General features: G+C 37.2%; 1 protein-coding gene across 1 annotated transcript in view; it reads right to left on the bottom strand.

Moving 5' to 3' along the window:
• The window catches only part of MALRD1 (MAM and LDL receptor class A domain containing 1), a 625,529-nt gene that overhangs the window by 137,747 nt on the left and 473,051 nt on the right, over nucleotides 1-14,731 (bottom strand). The window contains exon 34 of the mRNA XM_056114588.1: nucleotides 12,601-12,802. Coding sequence (XP_055970563.1) covers nucleotides 12,601-12,802 — 202 coding nt within the window. The remainder of the gene's footprint in view (nucleotides 1-12,600; nucleotides 12,803-14,731) is intronic.

Raw genomic sequence — 14,731 nt, 5'->3', positions numbered from 1 at the left:
CAGTTTTATCTTTATGATTAATATGTTTAGTGAAATCTAAATTGATTGTTTTGAAAGAAAAATATTCACAAGGAACTTTTAAACTCTTGTCAAATATTGCCATAGTCAATGACATGAATAAAATAATATTCATTGTAAAACATAATGCATCAGTTATAACTTGATAATTGCTTGTCTCTTATTGGTTTTTCTTTAACAGCATTCAAAAATAGTACAAACAACTATATAGGGGGGAGATTATGATGATTTAACTGAAATTGTTATGATCTCTTGACTTGGAGTTATTCTGATTCAAATTTTATGTCTATATTTTCTTAAGTGTTTTCACAAAGTACAGTAATAGTTCCTTATTTTATAAATTAAATGTCACTTTTTTTTATTATGGAGTCAATGGAGAATCATTTGATCTCCTAATTTGAGCTTAGTATTTAATATCATAAATATTCCTGGAGAGCTGGACCATGCCTTTCATTTTGGTACGAAATTAAATAGAAGAGTCCTGAGAATTGACAAATGAGTGGGGATCATGGGGAGAGCTTAGTTAGCCAGTCAGAAGACAATGCAAAAAAAAAAATCCAAAGTCTAACAGATGAACACCTAAAAGTTTTCAGAATTTGAATCTAATGTGGAAGTTGATAGGTATTGGAGAATAGAAACTATGAAGAAAGTGTAATTATTTTCAAAGTGAACAGTTGCAGTTAGACAAGCCTAAAATTAATATGAGAATGTAGCACTGTAGCACTGTCCTCCCATTGTTCATTAATTTACTTGAGCGGGCACCAGTAACGCATCCATTGTGAGACTTGTTGTTACTGTTTTTGGCATATCAAACACGAGTAGTTTGCCAGGGGTAGCTTGCCAGGCTCTTTCAGGCAGGCGGGATACTCTCAGTAGCTTGCCGGGCTTTCCAAGAGGGATGGAAGAATCGAACCTGGGTTGGCCGCGTGCAAGGCAAATGCCCTACCCACTGTGCTATCGCTCTAGCACAATTCACACGCAGTGATACTCAGGGGTTACTCTTGGCTTTTCACTCAGGAATTACTCCTGGCAGTGCTGGAGGACCATATGGGATGCCAGGGATCGAACCTGGGTCAGCCACATGCAAGTCAAGCGCCCTACCTGCTGTGCTATCACTCTGGCTGTTTCTGTAGTGTAGTGGTTATGATGTTCACCTAACACGCAAAAGGCCCCTGGTTCGAAACTGGGCTGAAAAACATGGAATATAAGAATGAAAATAGAAATTCAAAATTAGACACACTTATATGCATTTACATATTCCTATGAATGTAACCATAAGAAACTGCATACGTACATGTGCTCACACTGTGCATGTCTCCTAAAGACAGAATATTTGAAACCATAATACTACTCAGCCATATCAAAGAGGCTACAATTGTGCCTCATGGTGTTTCACTAACAAAAATTAAAAAAAAAAAAAAACAAAGAGGCTGGTAGGGAGATGAGACTATGAGCATTGAAAGAAAGTATGAGCTGAGGAGGATTGTGAGAACTCTATTGCTAGACTTCCCTCTCTCCCCCAGGACATTCAGAGGCTGTAAGCTTGAAAGAAAATCAAGAAAACATATAGTAGTATCAGGGAAAATCAAGAGCTGAAGAAACAGAATGTATTAAGAGCCCACTTAAGCTCAGTATCACAATTTGCCATGATTATACTAAATTCCCTCCTAATGAAAAACAATGCCACCACAAATGACTAAAATTGCTTAAATGAAGAGGTTTTTTTGCTTTGAAACAATGCCAAATAATCTGAAATGTATGCAAATATAGAAATATATATAGCAATGAGATATTACATGATTGCTGGTCATTTCTTTCTTGTCATGGGGTCTGGAACCCACAGAGACTAACAGATTACAGATTCATTCTGATTTTATTTCCAGGTAGTGCTACAGTCTCTGATCTGACATCCCTGTGCTGCTATGGCTTCTATTATCTATAATGTTGCATCAGGCTATGTACTTAGCTTAATTTAATGATAGATACTGTTCGCTAATAGCACTTGTCAATATGAATTGCAACACCACTTTTTAAGTGTCAAAGATTCCCCAACGCCATTCTGAATTCTCAATTTCTTGTTTCAGGGCTATTACTTAACATATGTCTTTAAATCCACACTCATATTACTTCCAGTATTCATCTCCCAAAGGAAGAATCCTGCTTAAAAAATTGTTTTCCAATGCCTGACTGGATAAAGTCCGCTGTCCCTTCATTATTCAAAGAAGAGCCTGACATCCAATTCAAACTCTATGTTCTTGCTATGAAACTTAAAATTCAAAGGAAAATAATAAGTATTACAGACATTCAGATAGTGCTATCCTCTCTGTTATCTGGGATAGAGCTAGAAAAAAAGAATGTCTTTGTCATGTTGTGTGGAAGAGGATTTTTACTTACAGAAATTATGAGTTGGTATTAAAAACACTGATCTTAGATCTCTTAGAATTTTGTCTACGTGTAAAAAAAAAACTTGAGAATAGAGCGAAGAAGGCAATCTCTCCTTAACCTCCCAAGTATATTCAACTAAGGTAAATCTAAGGTTTTAACGATCTATATCAAAATATTGTGCAATTGCAGTTCTCAGAACATCTGTAGTACATGCTCCAGGGAGATCAAATGAGAGCTAAATGATTTATTGAGAAAACAGGAATTCACTTACAAGGTAAATATAATTATTTAGCAGTCATTTAGAGATCTCTTAGTTCTAAGTTATCAGCTACCTTTGTGATTCAAATAAAACAAGTAGCTGTAACACTTTAACTTTCAACTAAGGGAGCATTTTCACTAAATTTAAAGATAGATATAGTAATGTTGAATACAATATAATTTGTGAGAAAAATGAGTAAATAGCTTTACCTAAAATTTGGAATGTTTTATATGACTGTGTTATTATTATTTTAAAAACATAGTTTAAAATTGATATCTAATAATGTAATTAAAATTGATTATCTTAAAGTGCACTGAACAATTCTGCATATGCTTACTTGCTATCCATGTGTCTTCTTATGTATTCTCTTTTGAATAGATTTATATTAATGAAAACCATAACACACTGAAATGCATTTACTTGATATTAAACAATGAAAATTGTTTTCCTACTTTGCCATTTCCAACTATTTCCCACAAAAAGTAAGCAAAATATTAGTTATTGTATAACATATTCTTACTTTTGAATGAGATGCTCTCAGAAAACCTGACTATTCTATTATAGTAGCTTATTTCCTATATATAGTATATGTATTAATAAAATATTATATAAATATTTGTAAAGCAATACAGTATCACTCTCTTGTTCTATTTCTTAGGAAACAAACAAACCAATTTTCATGATATTTGGATGCTTTCCAGAGAATAACATGTGTTCGAGAGAATCACAAAGCCTAACTTGAAAGTAGACTCTACCTAAGATAATAAAACAGAACCAGATGGGCTCTGGCTATGTAAAGCTCACAGACTTTTTCAGACACACTTGGCCTAGTAAAATATTTGGCTTGCTAAGCATTTATGAAAAAGATAGAATCAACAAAGTTACGGAAATTCCTGAAAGTGAGCAGGAATTTAGGAACTGATTATTCCATATGGAAGAAAAATTATTAGATCATTACACCATTCTTTATCTTATGTACATTATGTTACACATTAAAGTATATGCATATATAGTCACATATTAATACATATTGATATAAATTTTATGTATGTGGTAAAACCACTGTTCATGTAAAAAAATTTATTTTCAAGACTGGTGACACAACCATGTTTTGTGGTCTATCTTCAGGATTAGTAAGTAGAGCACTTGTTAAATCCAAGCATACAAAAGATGGATCACACAGGATGTGACTTCTCAATGCTTGTCATTTGAATTTCTTCCTCTTAATGCAATAAAAACCCTTCCAGTCTGATGATCAGCAGGAATCTAAGTCAAAATCATCTCTTAATGTCCAGAGTTGGTTATGTGGGACTAGCCTGGTCTTGCAATCTTAAGTCTATTTGTGTGTATTAGTTTTTTCTTAGTGTTTTCTGTCCTGTGTATTAGTTTTCTATGTACTGTCCTTGTGTCTTTACATTCAAGTTTAATCACTTTTCAGGAGTTAAGAGGAATTATCCCATCTTTTGGTAAGCTCTGAGAATTTCATGATCATTAATAATAGATTTAAAACTTAATAATATACTATAAGATACAAAATAAATCAGAATTGACTGATTATCGTACCTTCTACCTTTTTATGCATTCATCACTATGTATCTTTAATGAATCACCTCTGAATCGAAATTATAAAAATAACCCATGCATTAAGACCATGTCTCAAGTAATTAATCTAAAATTGCTATTCTACCATTTCTGATATAAAATGAATATCTTCTTGTATCATACAGTAATTGAAATTTATATTACTTTTTTTTCTTGATCAACCTATAAGTTAAAGATCATTCAATCTCTCAAAATGAGAAAATAAAACTCAGGATAAACATTTCATTAGTGTGTATTTTTAAGTTAAGGATTTTTTAATAAAGAACTAAACATGACAGAAATCAAGCTGTATATATCATAAGAGATGATGGAAGATATATTATAGGTGAGTGGCAAATTTGAGGTGAAGAGAAATGGAACAGAATTTGGCTTCCTGTTGGGAGGATTAAAGATAAATTCAGAAAGAAGGCTGCTTTTACTTTGTCCTTGATAGTTAAGAGGATTTAACAAGAGGAGATAAAGTGAAGGTCCTTCCTAGCCAGGGAAAACTTAAGACAAAAGTCATGATGAATAAAGTCATTCTCTCATATGTGGGATATAAAGTAGTACAATAAAAAAAATAGCAACTGACCAAAAATTAACAGAACCTGAGAACTAGTCTACCAAATAGAGTTCACCATTGTAGTGAGACTTGGGGGGAGGGAGGGAGAGGGAATTTGAGACATGAAGTGCACCCCTGCAGAAGTTGTACTTAAAGGATAAGAGACCTAATGAATAGGCAAGAAAGAGCCCCTGTGAATTTGCTTCTTTGTAATTTGTGTGAATTTATGCACATTAATTACTTTCCTTTTACTGTGCTTGCCACACTGAAGCATAGATAGACAAGACAGAGGTATGGGTCAACTTTGCAATTGGCTCCACATATTGCAGGGGATTCAAGCTTGGTTGTAATAAAGACAAATGGCCATCACCCAGCAGCGGGTACTAAGAGTATGGAAAGAGCCATAAGGAAATTTTGCAATGTGAACTGACCAATGGTATACTTCCAAATGGCACTTTTCATTTTGAGTATGTGTCACAGAAACAATGAAAGATGATAAATAGTGAACATAGAAGAATAGATAGCCCAACGTCCAAAGCAGGCAGTCAAAATCAGTGGAATTTGTCAAATTACTTTCCTTTTAAGATAGTTTTAACAGCTTCCCATTTTCCTTCCTTCTTTCCCTTTTCTTCCCTTCCTCCCTCCCTCCCTCCCTCTCTCCCTCCTGACCTCCCTTTCTCCCTCCCTCCCTCCCTCCTTTTCTTCTTTCATTCCTTCCTTCCTCCCTCCCTTCCTTCCTCCATTCCTACTTCCCTCCCTTCCTTCCTCCATTCCTACTTCCCTCCCTCCTTTCCTCCTTCCCTCCCTTCCTTCCTTCCTTCCTTCCTTCCTTCCTTCCTTCCTTCCTCCATTCCTCCTTCCCTCCCTCTTTTCCTCTTTCCCTTCCTTCCTTCCTTCCTTCCTTCCTTCCTTCCTTCCTTCCTCCATTCCTACTTCCCTCCCTCCTTTCCTCCTTCCCTTCCTTCCTTCCTTCCTTCCTTCCTTCCTTCCTTCCTCCATTCCTACTTCCCTCCCTCCTTTCCTCCTTCCCACCCTTCCTTCCTTCCTTCCTTCCTTCCTTCCTTCCTTCCTTCCTTCTTCCTTCCTCCATTCCTACTTCCCTCCCTCCCTTCCTTCCTTCCTTCCTTCCTTCCTTCCTTCCTTCCTTCCTTCCTTCCTCCATTCCTACTTCCCTTCCTTCCTTCCTTCCTTCCTTCCTTCCTTCCTTCCTTCCTCCATTCCTACCTTCCTTCCTTCCTTCCTTCCTTCCTTCCTTCCTTCCTTCCTTCCCTCCCTCCCTCCTTCCTTCCTTCCTTCCTTTCTTTCTCCCTCCCTCTTTCTCTCCCTCCCTCCCTCCCTCCTTCCTTCCTTTCTTCCTTCTTTCTTCTTTCAAGTTTTTTGCTGTTGTTATTATTGTTGTTTTGGGCCACATTCAGCAGTACTCAGGATTTCTTCCTAGCTATGTGCTCAGAAATTCTGGCAGAGCTTGAGAAGCTACATGCAGTGCTGGGGATTGAACTAGGGTTGGCTTGTACAAGGCTGACCCAAATTTGATCATCGGCACCACACGGGATCCCCAGAGCTCTACCAATGATCCCTGAGCACAAAATCAGGAGTAAATCCCTAATGCTACTAGCTGTGGCTCAAAACAAAAACAAAACAAAAATCAAACCAAAAAATCCAAATATTCTTATAAATAATTTGCAGTCAAAAGAAAATAACTGTCCCAAAAATGTTTCAGTATAATTCTTGTTGTTCAAATATCTAGAGATGTGAAACAGGATGAGAATCTCTGTTCAAAAAATTGGGTGATACCTATTGTAACCTAACGATGACATATAAACAAGCAGATCTTGTGCCTGTCTATTCCCTTTATAAAATTATTTTTATTGTTGTCTGACACCTTTGCTAGTTGCTGTCACTTTATATATATTTATGAAGTCAAGATAAAAAGCATGCCCCAGGATAATGTTTTATTCCTTTAAAACCCACATTTGATTTCTAAAGATGTTCTTTCCTTTGATTCAACAAAAAGTATCTGGATTGAAAAAAAATGTTTACAAGTTCAAAATTTGTCCAGCCTGGCAGTTTTCTCAATTTTAAGGACACGTCAGAATCTCTTGTTAGTTGCAGTGCTGTTATATAATGGAACATTGTACTCCACCTATTTCAATTAGGGGCTTTAATCAGGGGATGGCAAGATTTCTTATGTATTTAAGAACTCTTAGTTTTTTTTTTTCCCAAAGTGATTCTTCATTTGCCGGAACTATTTAGTGCAACCCTTTTAGAAAAAAAGTGCCACTTCCTAAATCTTGACAAAGATCGTTTCATTGAAGAGAAAAACACATAGGAACAAATATGTAGTCAAGGTTTAATGAAGATTCGACCCTAGTTCTCAGTGTAAAGTAGGTATCAGTGTTGTCAGTTTTGTTGGTTTGCAAGGCTGCCATAGCAAATCAGACTTCTTGAAAAAATAGATGGTTTTTCTCTCACAGTTATGAGAAATAGAGGTTGAATTCAGGGTACTGATACAGCTGTGCTCTTGCTCAAGGTTTTAGAGGAGAACCTTGTCTTGATCTTAGCTTCCATTTTGCTGGCAGTTCTTATCATTTGTTAGCTTGAAGATGCCTCACATGAGTCTTTTCCTCCTGAATCAGTGTTCTCCCTTCATGTTTTTCTGGATCTTTCAGAGGGACAGGGACCACATCTCCGTAAAGGTCAAACGTAAATCTAGAGTCACCTCTTGAGAATGTACATCCTATTTGCATCTATAAAGACCTTATTTCCTTATTTCCGGCTGAGTTGCTATTCTAAGGCCCCAGCAGGACATGAATTGCTGAGGAATACTGTATAATCCAAAACTCTCATATTCCTATGCTAACAGTTTCTGTCACACACTCCCTTCCCAATTGTGTTTATTGGTATTGATGATGAGGCTGGGGCTATATCTACGACTGCTTGGGTACCATTCCTGACTCTCTGCTCAGAAGTGACCTCTGGCCATGCTCAGGGAACCATATATGGGGACTGGGACTGAATCAATTTGGCCGAATGCAAGGCAAGAACTTTAGCTCACTTACTGGTATTTCCCTATTATATTTGTATGCAATAAAACTTTATACATCACAACTTCAAGTACCTTCTAACTGATAATGCACTATTGTTTCAAATATCTTACAATTTTTTAAAGGACTGTAGAGATAGGACAAGAGGTAAGGCTTGGCTGCATGCCACTGACCACAGGCCTCATATGGTTCCCAACTACTATCAGAGGTCACTCCTGAACACAGAGCCAGGACTACTCTCTTAGCACTGCTGGCTATGGCTCCCAAACAAAAACAAATGTAAAATAAATATAAAAAAGTACAAATATATATATATATATATATATCACTGTCCTGTATCGCTGTCCTCCCATTGTTCATCGATTTGCTCGAGCGGGCCCAGTAACGTCTCCATTGGAGACTTTGTTATTGCTGTGTTTGGCATATCGAATACACCACGGGTAGCTTGCCAGGCTCTGCCGTGCGGGCGAGATACTCTCGGTAGCTTGCCAGGCTCTCAGAGAGGGGCGGAGGAATCGAACTCGGGTCAACCATGTTGGCTGCGTGCAAGGCAAACACCCTACCACTGTGCTATCGCTCCAGCTAATATATATATATATATATATATATATATATATATATATATTTTTTTTTTTTTTTTTTAAGTAGCGATGTCTTACCAGTCCCGGTAGGTCATTTTATTTCATTTGGGAAAAAAAGTCTGAAATTTCTCTTTTTAAAGAGACAAAAGAAAAATAGAAAATACCCATCTGCCCTTGGAAACTCCCATGGCTGAAACATATAAACTGAAAATAAATACATCTATTTGCTGACACAGAATGGGTGGCAATGTTCTCTTGCATGAAGGATATCTTCATTTAGAAAATACTGCCCTGGGAAATCTTAAGTTATTAAAGGAAGAATAGAGGAGGAATAGTGCAGAAAGCAAGGATAGGGAGCGGTGGGTAGGGCATTTGCCTTGCACATAATCAACCTTCTTTGATCCCTGGCACTATATATGGTCCCCTGGACCCTGCCAGGAGGAATCCCTGAGCACAGAGCCAGGAGTCAGACCTGTACACTGCTCAGAGTTTAACCCCCCCCCCCAAAAAAAAAACCAAACAAAAGAAATACATTTATGCTGAAAGGGTGAACGACTATTTTTAATAATCTTAAACTAGGAGCTGAAGCACGCTTGTCTTGCACACAGCCCACCCAGGTTAAATTTTAGCACCCCAAATGGTCCTCGTAACCCCACCCAAAGTCATCCGGAGCACAGAAACAGAAGAAAGTTCTGAGTACTGCAAGATGTGACCTCGTGGCGCTCCCCAACCCCACCCGTCCAAATAAAAGAAGGCCAGGGTAAGGAGAGGAGGGGCAAGAACTGCTTTTTCTGGGGTGGGGTGTTATTGTTGGAAATAGAAAGGCTTACTGGAAAGAAGGGGGAAACAGGGGGGAAGGAAAAGAAGCACCTCTGCCGGGGAGGAATTTAGTATAGGACTAAGTTCAAGAGCTGAAACTTATAAATATTCTCTTGCTTTGTACAACATATTATTGTACTTTGAGAGTACAATAATATAAATGGAAAGAAACTTGTGACAAGTACAATATCCTATACTCTTCTGTATTATGGGACAGGATGGTCTTGGATTGGGTAAGGCAGGTGGCTTAAACAAAACAACCAAAGATAGACCAAACATGATTGTCACTCAATGCCTCTTTTGCAAACCACAACACCCAAAGAGAGAGAGAGAACAGAGGGGAATGCCCTGCCACAGAGGCAGGGTGGGATGGGGGGTGGGGGTGGGGGTAGGAGGGATACTGGGATCCGTGGTGGTGGGAAATGGGCACTGGTGAAGGGACAGGTATTTGATCACTGTATAATTGAAACCCAAGCACAAAATTTGTAAGTCTACAACTGTACCTCATGGTGTCTCACTAATAAAAATTAAAAATAAAAGACTAATATGAGGCTGAGATGAAGTTCACAGTGAGCTGCATTTTTTCATAGGATACTAAGATGAAAATGACAAAGAAGTCATTATGCTAAATGAACAAGTCTACATATATTTATAATGATAATATCGAAACAATATTATCTCAGTTAATTCCATTATTCTAGTAATTTGTATTTAGACTGGGTTAATTAAGAAAGACAGAAAAACAGAATAGTTTTCAATGACTTGGAATTTTTCACATTCCCTGAAGGCTGAATGAAGTAGAATACACATAAAATAACATTGCAAAAATCTCTTGAACTTCTCTTGCTTTGTACAATAGACATTCATTATAGCAGGTCCTGTTAAATTTTTGCATTGTTTTTATATATTTAACTGGAAAAAATGTGTCCAATTGTAATCAATAGGAATAAAATATTTAGAGAAAAAAATATAAAATTTGATACATTTTAAATTAGATGTGAAAATTCACACGGTCACGGTCCTCCTGTTGTTCATCGATTTGCTCGAGCGGGCCCAGTAACGTCTCCATCTTGAGACTTGTTGTTACTGTGTTTGGCATATCGAATACGCCACCGGTAACTTGCCAGGCTCTGCTTTGCAGGCGAGATACTCTCAGTAGCTTGCCGGGCTCTCCGAGAGAAGCAGAGGAATCGAACTCGGGTTGGCCATATTGGCTGTGTGCAAGGCAAACGCCCTACCGCTGTGCTATCACTCCAGCCCAGATGTGAAAATAATGCTTTTTAAATTTAGCTTTACTGAGAAATGATATTTCCTAGGTGATAACTCTTAACTCATTTTTACTAAATCATGCTTACGCATAAATATATAATGGTCTTTTTCTTTCCTTCATAAAAGCCCTTTACAATATCTCGAAAGGCATCAGCAAGTCAGTGGAACAGTAGCATCCCACCGCCCCCCCGCCCCCAGCTCATGTGCATCCTCATAAACAATGACCTGGCATTCATACACAGAGAAAATGCTCTGTGAGAATTTTTGGATTGACTGTAAAACTCCAGTAATCTCCAAACCAAAGAAAGCCCTACTTGGTATAGGTCTGTGGGATGTAGTCGTGGTTAGAGTGTAAAGTAGTTCTGTTTCTCTAATTCCTAGGGTCCTGCTAACAATGACCTATAGCCAGCTCCACTTCCAAGAGACCATGGAGGAGTCCTGCCTATGAATATTCCCTTTTCTAGGTCCTTTTTACCTTGGGTTCAGCTAAAGTTCTGACTCAGTGCTGTGACCTGCTCCAGCCCTGTCTTACTGAATGTGGTATTAGTAACAGCCTGGATTCTGGATCTGGTGGGGGACCCTGGTAGATGGCCTGGGTTTACATCACATCCCCATAATCCTGGTCGTGACCCTGAAGCTGCCAGATGCTCTTTAACAGTTTGGCTCTGCTGTGATCTGAGGGGCAGACACTGCCCAGTACTAGGAGGAAACATGCCTATCTGTACTTTTGGAAATATATCCACTGACTTCAACCGAATTGCCATCTCTCTGGCTTGTGCCCTGATCTATCAGCCATGTCCATCCAGGGACCTGGAGAGAGCCAGCTATTAGCACAGCCAGTAACTTAGCTATTGATTTTAGACCTAACTGTGAATCTTCATGCAGCCTGTAACTTCTCCTCTACCATTATCCGAGGCACAGTCTTACATTTTCTGGGAAGCCCACTGAGGGATCTGGTGGGGGACTAGTTCATCCATGACTGTGGATCCACAAGCAGCCCTGTGTCACAGATGTAGTTCTGCTTTGTGATAGCAGTAGTCCTTTAGAGTCCAACACCCTACCAGAGATCAGCAAGGTGGCACTCAGAGATCTGGAAGGAGCCCCAATTATCCTTCATACATCTACTGACTTAATCGTGGATCCAGAAGTGAGCAGATGACCCATTTTAGTTTGTGATCTGACTCAGGGAGGCTGGACCCAGAAGAAACCAGGCATGTCTATGTCCTAGATACTATGGACCAGTGATTATCCATAGCTTCACTTAAGCCCAGATCAATTGTGATTCTGGAAGTGGTCAGGAACCAATAGGAGCTTATGCTGTTGATGGTGATATAAATTGGCATAAGAAATATGAAAAGCAGGATGGCAGTGCTAAAAATAATTACAAAGACAAATTTATAAGTTTTGTAACAAATACAATTTGTTACAAATTGTAACCAATAGTTATAATTCACTGACCTTTAAGGAGAAAAAACTTGAATGTGGGTTAAAAACAAAAACTGCAAAATAAAAATCTAGTAGCTAGAAAGTAAGAAAGATCCAAATATTATAATGTTACACACTTGAAGATTCAGAAGAAATCACTTAAAATTTTAGAAATTGAAATTTAAGAGGTTGATTTATTAGAAAAATGGTTAATGATAGGACTTTGCATTCTTTTTAATTAAAATGAAAATTATTTAATAGTACAAATAGGGAAAGTTACATGATTAAAGAGAAAAGGATAGCATGGTTGAGAAAGTCTAGAACATGATGGATCAGAGAGTATTTTGTGCAGTTCTTTGTAGCTTTTGAAAATTAAGTAGACATGAAAAAAGTGGATAGTAAATTCCTAAAGCTAATTTTTAAAGGTTTTTTTTGTAACTTTATTCAAAGTAATTTTGTTGCCTAGAGAAGATCAAAATTTTATGGTAACAGCTCATAAGGAAAGCATTACAGCAACATTCATTGCTCTTTCTTCAACATATGAGTGGGACTGAACCACTCATATTGAAGTAAAATTGAATTTCTCAGAAATTCCCAGTTATTATATATATTATATTATAATACAGAAATATCAAAATTTCTAAAGGAATCCCTTACCTCCAATTGCACATTCTGGGGTAAAGGAGATGTCATCAAGGGCAATAAAGATGTTCTCCTTTCCAGCCAAATCTGCTTCAAATGCCACTTTAAATGGACTGTTACTGGACAGAGGCACATATCCATACACCCAGCCATTTCTTTCGTTTCCAATCACTGACCAAACGAGGAAATTGAGTCCAGATTCCTCAATAGTATACACCTAATAACAGAAGAAACAGAGAAAAAAACAACTTGTTATGATCTGAACTTTAGAAATGCGTGGGCATCTAGTTTGCTTCTGCAAGAAAAGAATTGGCACTGTCACATTTTTCTACATGGATTCTATTTTTGACCCGTGAAAATTGTGGCTAACTGTGAGTTTAGAGGGAAACTATCCAAATTATAAAATAGAAACAAATGGAAAAAGAAAAGCAGAAAATTGCAGAATCACAGTAAGACTATACTATATGATTTTACTCACATGTGGAATATAAACTCACACTATAACAAGATGATTTCACTCACATGTGTAATATAAATAACTAAGTCAAAACCCAACACAACTTACTCAGAAACTTAGTGAAAACTCTGCTTGTGTCTAGAGGGAAAAAGGTTTGGTGGTGCAAAGAAAGGATAGAAGGAACTTTTTAATAGTAGGATGGCATAGGAACTTTGTGGTGGGTGTGGTAAGTCATATATGCAGATAGACATACAAAGATATTCTGCTGCAATATTATAGTGTTTAAAACCAATGATAAATCAATTAACCAAAAAAGAAAATGAGAGAGTTTATGGATGCTATACTTTCTTTGATTAATTATATTTTGTATCCATATTTCTGTATACCAAATTGAATATGATCAAAACTATAACAATTTATCTACCAAGCTGAGGAGATAAACTCAAGGTAAAGAACAAAGCTGAGGAGATAAGCTCAAGGTAAAGAACTTCAAATGTTTGACCAGGGTGGGTTCTAGAAAAAAGAGAACTCATGGTTAATAAATATGATGTTTACACACCATTTTGGAAATAAAACAGTTGTGCTAAAATATTTAATATTTTTTTAAAAAATAGAAAGAAATCACTGAATTGAGTTGCAATATTATTCAGAATATTTATTTCAGGGTCTCACCTGGTGGTGTTTAGGGTTTTAGATTAGGGCATGAGGTCTTGTGTGCAATTCATACGCTGCAGTGTTTTAAACCAGTTCCTGGCCCAATTCAGAACATTTACAGTCCCAAAACTAAACAGATTCAACACATAAGAATTGTAACAGAAAAAAGAAGTCATTTTCAAATCAACTATTGTGCCAAGTTCTAATAATATTCTAACAGTAAAAAAAAACAAACAAAATAAAAAATTTCACCTTCTAATGCCCTTCAATCTGTATTTAAACAAGGTTAAATATTTTTTCAATTTTCTTTTTTGCATACATATATAGAGAGAGAGGTAGATATATATATATATATATATATACATATATATGTTTACAAACTCAATAAAAACAATTTCCTATACATGGGTAAATTATAACCCTGAGAAAGAAAACATATAAGTAGCAAATTTCTATTTCAATACTGTATTTGTCCAATGACCACCCCTCATTAAAAATGTTTAAGTTGGGGTCTGAAGAGATAGTACTGCAGCTAAGATGCTTGCCTTGCATGATTCCAGCCCGAGTTTGACCCCTGGCATCCCACATGGTTCCCTGGGCACTTCCAGGAACAACTCCTGAGTGCAGAGACAGGAGCAACCCTTGAGCATTGACAGGTGTGAGCCTAAAAAATAGTCATTTTTTTAAAAAAAAAATCTCACTTCTATTTAGTGTCCAAATCTATAAAAGGCAAGATAGTGGGTGAGTAAATCAGGAAAAAGGGGTGGACGGCGATAAAAGGAAATCATAATTCTGGCAGTATACATGAAGTAGCATATACAGATAATGATAGGTGTCAACAAAGGCTATATACCTGAAACCCATAAACTTTATAAAAGAACATAAATTCAGTTTAAATTTATCTACAGATGATATATCCCATAAAATTTATCCAAAATTTACGAGAGAGAGAGAGAGAGAGAGAGAGCGAGAGAGAGAGAAGTGTCTGCCATAGAGACAGGATGTGGGGGATGGGGGAGACAGAGGGAAACTGAG

Source organism: Sorex fumeus, unplaced genomic scaffold (genome assembly GCF_029834395.1).
Source record: "Sorex fumeus unplaced genomic scaffold, SorFum_2.1 ptg000026l, whole genome shotgun sequence".
Classification (NCBI taxonomy): Eukaryota; Metazoa; Chordata; class Mammalia; order Eulipotyphla; family Soricidae; genus Sorex; species Sorex fumeus.
This window is presented reverse-complemented; position numbering and strand designations above follow the sequence as displayed.